General features: G+C 38.4%; 1 protein-coding gene across 1 annotated transcript; it reads right to left on the minus strand.

The window, feature by feature from the left end:
- Window positions 2087–5901, minus strand: LOC109826920 (venom phosphodiesterase 2-like). Its single transcript, XM_020393933.1, has 3 exons — window positions 5648–5901; window positions 3390–3470; window positions 2087–2723 (listed from the first exon to the last, which is right to left on the minus strand). Exons 1-3 carry the CDS (start codon window positions 5899–5901, stop codon window positions 2087–2089), a joined length of 972 nt encoding a protein of 323 aa, XP_020249522.1.

The raw sequence follows: 6951 nt of genomic DNA on the forward strand, positions 1-6951 counted from the left end.
CCCCCCCCAAAAAAAAAAAAAAACCCTACAAGTTAATAGGAACCCGTCTTTGATTTTTGAAAAAAAAGAGGGGAAAACGCGGAAAAAAAGAACGCCATTAACATTCTTCCCCCCCCAAAAAAAAAAACCCTACAAGTTAATAGGAACCCGTCTTTGATTTTTGAAAAAAAGAGGGGAAAACGCGGAAAAAAAGAACGCCATTAACATTCTTCGTATTAAGATGTTTGATTATTATTTTTAATAGGAACCCCATTCTTGAAATCCCTCCGAAAAACCAAGAAAAAGAGGGGAAAAGGGGGGGGAAGAAAGAAAAACGTCATTAGCATTAATTCCTCGTCTTCACGGCACTCGGAGAGATGAGCAAGCAAAACTAACGTAATGTCTTTTCTCTATCTTACTTCGTTCTGATTCCTTGATGCTTGCTATCGCTAGCAATATACTGCTAATATATTGCAGGGTTTGAGTTATGCTTTAAATGTGATGTTGTTACTTGTAAATGTTTCTCATTTTTCATATTTTTTATTTAATAAATATTTCTGTATCTCTCATCTGGTTTAGGAAAGTTAGCATGATTCAATTAATATTAATATTGTTTTCAGAATGTAATGTGGCTGAAAGTATAAATGGGAGAAGTCAATTGTAATTTTATTCTCTAGTTTTTTCCCCTTTAATTTCCTTTTTATGGTTTTTAGAATAATAGGTGACAGTTTGAAATTTTACTGACTTAACGTATAACAATAAAAAATATTATAAATTAATCATTCTTCCTACTTTAAAATTATGTGACAGACATGCGGTGGCCAGGGACAAATATCTGGATCTCATGGATATTTTGTTGAAATGTTCACTAAAGAGACAAAATCGTATTACTTAACTTTATGTCATTTTTAGTATCTGCTCTCATGTAGCATTTTCTTATTTCGCAGCATCGAAGGGATCATCTTTTCCCAATTCCAATCCTAGGCCACCCCCACCTCCCGCCTATGGCCATAAATTAGTCCTGCAGTGGCCAGGGACCCTAAAACTCAAGCAGCCAAATGCGTTCCGAACGGTTACAGAGTTTGGAGATCAAGTGGAAGATCGGTTATATGTCCATGGGCTCTGAGCCGTGAACAACAAGCACAAGCCTCTAGAGATAAAACCAAATCAACACCCAGTTCCTCCAAGTTAACTTACAATGCAAATGGTAAATCTCTTTCCTTTTGTTTTACATCGTCAAGTTCATTTCTAGTATTTTCTACTTCTAACAAGACATCATTTTTCTCATGAGTTAAGTTAGTTATAGATGAATTCACGTTATCGTTTTCCAAACTTAATTTTTCATTGTTTTCTTTTAATGTAACATTCTCTTTAGCAATGATATCAAATTTGGAAACTAGCGACTCATGATCGGATTTTAAGTTAACATGCTTACTTTTCAAATCAATAAAATTTTGTTGCAACTTCTTATAGTCATGCAATAATAAATCATATCCACGTGCGAGTTCATCAATAGTTAATTCATCATCATTATCGGACTCGCATACCTCACTAGGGCTACCGCCTAGCGGTCGTGTACATGATGACGATGCTCCACTTGAACTTGAAGTAAAATAAACTCAAATAATTTTATTCTAGCTTATGAAATGAGAATCAAAATAATATTACCTAGAAGAAAAGAGTTTAAGAAAACTTCTCTAAGATCAAGAGAGATAGAGAATTAATGTTGAATGTCCAAAATGAATTTGATCTCCTTCTCTTGTAAACCTCTTTAGCATAAACCAAAACACTCTTAATAACTTGAAACAAACAACCCAAAACACTTGTAAAAACACTTAAAAAATGGCTAAAATATCAAATTGGTATATTTATACGAATGCTTTTGCCAGCTTGGTATTTTTAAAAACTCCGGCGACGACAAGGCATTAAAGCTCGTCCTTTTTGTCGATAAGGAACTTTTCTCAAAACTCCAGCGAGAAATTTTACATTTAACCCTCTTATCTCCCAAAATTATTAAATTTGTGCCCTCTCTCTCCTCCTCCTCCTCTCCCATTCCCTCCCATACCTTCCTCTTCGACGACGCCAGCCCCATCGCCGGTGGCGCCTCCTACGACCCGTACGAGGGGTCCGACGATGACGACGGTGATCTCTCCGGTAAATCCTCCTTCAAATAAACTCTCAACTTATCCCTATTCTCTATCTTCCCTGAGCTTAATCCTTCGTTCATCTTCTCCGCTAATTCAGCCACTGAAATCCCCGCAGGCGGTCGAATCGCAAGCAATGGCCCTTGTGACTGAACCCAACTACTCGGAATCTCAACCCAAGGCTTCAAATCCTCAAGATAAACGTACTTCTCCTCACAAGTACCCACCATCCCATGATCACCGACCAAAATTATACTAACCTCCTCAAAAATCCCCCTTTCCTCCAAACCCTCAATCAACCTCCCCAAAACCCTGTCCAAATGCACCACCGCCCTCGTAATCTCCGGGTGATCCGGCCCGAAAACATGCCCCTGAGCATCCGGGTCCGAGAAATACAGCGCCGTGAACACCGGGACCTCCTCCCTCGGCAGATCAAAGTAGCTCAGCACAGCGTCCACCCTCTCCTCGAAAGGAACGGACTTGTTGTACTTGGGGCAGAAGGAATCGCCACGGCACTTCCAAGATCCTTTCCTCACCTCGCCGCCCGCCCAGAAATAGACCGCGGCGGGGAATCCTTGATTGGCCGCGGTTTCCCAGATGCTTGAAATCCCTCCGAAAAACCAAGAAAAAGAGGGGTAAAAGGGGGGGGAGAAAGAAAAACGTCATTAGCATTATTTCCTCGTCTTCACGGCACTCGGAGAGATGAGCAAGCAAAACCAACGTAATGTCTTTTCTCTATCTTACTTAGTTCTGATTCCTTGATGCTTGCTATCGCTAGCAATATACTGCTAATAAATTGCAGGGTTTGAGTTATGCTTTAAATGTGATGTTGTTATTTGTAAATGTTTCTCATTTTTCATATTTTTTATTTAATAAATATTTCTGTATCTCTCATCTGGTTTAGGAAAGTTAGCATGATTCAATTTATATTAATATTGTTTTCAGAATGTAATGTGGCTGAAAGTATAAATGGGAGAAGTCAATTGTAATTTTATTCTCTAGTTTTTTCCCCTTTAATTTCCTTTTTATGGTTTTTAGAATAATAGGTGACAGTTTGAAATTTTACTGACTTAACGTATAACAATAAAAAATATTATAAATTAATCATTCATCCTACTTTAAAATTATGTGACAGACATGCGGTGGCCAAGGACAAAATATCTGGATCTCATGGATATTTTGTTGAAATGTTCACTAAAGAGACAAAATCGTATTACTTAACTTTATGTCATTTTTAGTATCTGCTCTCATGTAGCATTTTCTTACTTCGCAGCATCGAAGGGATCATCTTTTCCCAATTCCAATCCTAGGCCACCCCCACCTCCCGCCTTTGGCCATAAATTAGTCCTGCAGTGGCCAGGGACCCTAAAACTCAAGCAGCCAAATGCGTTCCGAATGGTTACAGAGTTTGGAGATCAAGTGGAAGATCGGTTATATGTCCATGGGCTATGGGCCGTGAACAACAAGCACAAGCCTCTAGAGACAAAACCAAATCAACACCCAGTTCCTCCAAGTTAACTTACAATGCAAATGGTAAATCTCTTTCCTTTTGTTTTACATCGTCAAGTTCATTTCTAGTATTTTCTACTTCTAACAAGACATCATTTTTCTCATGAGTTAAGTTAGTTATAGATGAATTCACGTTATCGTTTTCCAAACTTAATTTTTCATTGTTTTCTTTTAATGTAACATTCTCTTTAGCAATGATATCAAATTTGGAAACTAGCGACTCATGATCGGATTTTAAGTTAACATGCTTACTTTTCAAATCAATAAAATTTTGTTGCAACTTCTTATAGTCATGTAATAATAAATCATATCCACGTGCGAGTTCATCAATAGTTAATTCATCATCATTATCGGATTCGCATACCTCACTAGGGCTACCGCCTAGTGGTCGTGTACATGATGACGACGCTCCACTTGAACTTGAAGCAAGTTTGTTAGAAATACATGGTTCAAAAGCATTAAGCAAAAATTCAAACACTAACTTGTTCATTGTAAACATCTTTGATAATAATTACTCCACTTGGATTTCTCCAATATGAGCACAATATAAGCACTATCAATAACTTCCCATAAATTGATATTTTTAGATCTAACAAATAGTTTAAATCTAAAACACCATTGAGCATAAGGAAAATTGATGAATTTTGGAGCAATATTAATATCATAATCAAAGCAAGGTGAACCGTGCATATCCATGATTATATTATGCAAGCAAAATAAAAATAAATCTCAAAACTAGATTAGCAAGATATGAAGGCTTGGATCTTTGACTCTAGGCGATTAAGCCGCAAATCAAGAGCACCAAACTCTGATATCAAATAAAATTATCCTAAAGGGGGGCGAGGGGCGTGAATAGGGTAGTATGTTAATCTAATCCGATATTAATGTTAATTTAAATTTTATTAACTAATTATCCTAGCAATTAAGATATACAACAATTATATGCAAGGATATGAATTTAACCAAGGGCGATATAAATATGAACTACTAAACAAATGAGATAGTGCACAATGAGACAATCAAACACACAATATGATCACGGAGTTCGGTCCTTCTGACCTACGTCTTCGCTCCCTACTCCACAGGAGAACTTCACTATCTCAACCTGTTTTCAACGCTAATCGAAAATGTTTACACCTCCACACAATTTCTGTTTTCTAGCTCACCGAAAAACTTTCACAATCACTCACAATGTAATCACACACTACACCCTCTAAGTGTTGGCCTCTCACGTACCGCCTCCCTCAAGTGTTCAGAATTACAACATATCCGTAAGCTTTACTACCGACCATACTCCTCTTGGTATCGACTACATCTCTCATCACACACTCCTTTCGGTGTACTTGTGTATTACAATGTGATCTCACAATTAAGCTAAAGTAACAAGATTTTGTTCTCTAAACAAGATGAGAACCAAGTTAAGCTCACTTGATTACACCCACAACCCAAATTACACAATGTGTGAGAATATTTTAAGCTCAATGGTTGTGTGTGAAACAATAAGTAAAATAAACTTAAATAATTTTATTCTAGCTTATGAAATGAGAATCAAAATAATATTACCTAGAAGAAAAGAGTTTAAGAAAACTTCTCTAAGATCAAGAGAGATAGAGAATTAATGTTGAATGTCCAAAATGAATTTGATCTCCTTCTCTTGTAAACCTCTTTAGCATAAACCAAAACACTCTTAATAACTTGAAACAAACAACCCAAAACACTTGTAAAAACACTTAAAAAATGGCTAAAATATCAAATTGGTATATTTATACGAATGCTTTTGCCAGCTTGGTATTTTTAAAAACTCCGGCGACGACAAGGCATTAAAGCTCGTCCTTTTTGTCGATAAGGAACTTTTCTCAAAACTCCAGCGAGAAATTTTACATTTAACCCTCTTATCTCCCAAAATTATTAAATTTGTGCCCTCTCTCTCCTCCTCCTCCTCTCCCATTCCCTCCCATACCTTCCTCTTCGACGACGCCAGCCCCATCGCCGGTGGCGCCTCCTACGACCCGTACGAGGGGTCCGACGATGACGACGGTGATCTCTCCGGTAAATCCTCCTTCAAATAAACTCTCAACTTATCCCTATTCTCTATCTTCCCTGAGCTTAATCCTTCGTTCATCTTCTCCGCTAATTCAGCCACTGAAATCCCCGCAGGCGGTCGAATCGCAAGCAATGGCCCTTGTGACTGAACCCAACTACTCGGAATCTCAACCCAAGGCTTCAAATCCTCAAGATAAACGTACTTCTCCTCACAAGTACCCACCATCTCATGATCACCGACCAAAATCATACTAACGTCCTAAAAAATCCCTCTTTTTTCCAGACCCTCAATCAACCTCCCCAACACCCTATCCAAATGCACCACTGCCCTCGTGATCTCCGGGTGATCCGACCCGAAAACATGCCCTTGATCATCCGGGTTCGAGAAATACAACGCTGTGAACACCAGGACCTCCTCCCTCAGCAGATCAAAGTAGCTCAGCACAATGTCCACTCTCTCCTCAAAGGAACAGACTTGAACTAGTAGCGCCAAGCGGAAGCGCGTAGAAGGAGATGAGATGAGGGCGGGGGAGGGGGCAGGGGAGGGGAGTAGGAGGATGTAGGTGAGGGCAAAGAGGGAGAGGAGGGCGGCGGTCAGGGAGAAGAGAGGGGTTCGGGCGGGTCTCAGGAGGAGAGGGACCGTGGGTTTTGGAAGAGGATTCATCGAGGGAGAGAGGGCGCAAATTTAATAATTTTGGGAGATAATGAGATTAAATGCAAAATTTCTTACCGGAGTTTTGAGAAAAGTGCCTTATTGAGAAAAGTGCCTTATTGGCAAAATTTCTTACCGGAGTTATGACTGAGTTAATTTTGTTCCATGTTAGTGTTACACTATGTTTTTGTTTTGTCATGTGTTCGATTTATTTATAAACCTCTTTGATAGTCAAACCTGTGGACAAGCAAGAACAAGCAGAAATCGGTGCAGGAAAGGCGGATGTGGTCAAAGAGAAGAATGGTGAAACAGTTATAGTTGATGAGAATATTTTGAGAGAAACTGAGGACGAGGAGGTGCACGTAACCAATATATATTTTACGTATTATCTTGATTTTGTTATTTCTATTTTGCATATTATCTGGATTTTGTTATTTTATATTTTAATGCGTACAGCTTATGAGAATTTAGTTGATATGAAAATGAAGAATCAATTTTAGCAATGATTCGACTTACTTACATATTGCAACTATAAGATTGGCATGTTATCGAGTCAACTACTATACAATGACAATGATGATGAAGAAGATTCTCAGATGGCAAGTTCACGTAACAAACACAAAT

Source organism: Asparagus officinalis, chromosome 10 (assembly GCF_001876935.1).
Source record: "Asparagus officinalis chromosome 10, Aspof.V1, whole genome shotgun sequence".
NCBI classification, from domain to species: domain Eukaryota; kingdom Viridiplantae; phylum Streptophyta; class Magnoliopsida; order Asparagales; family Asparagaceae; genus Asparagus; species Asparagus officinalis.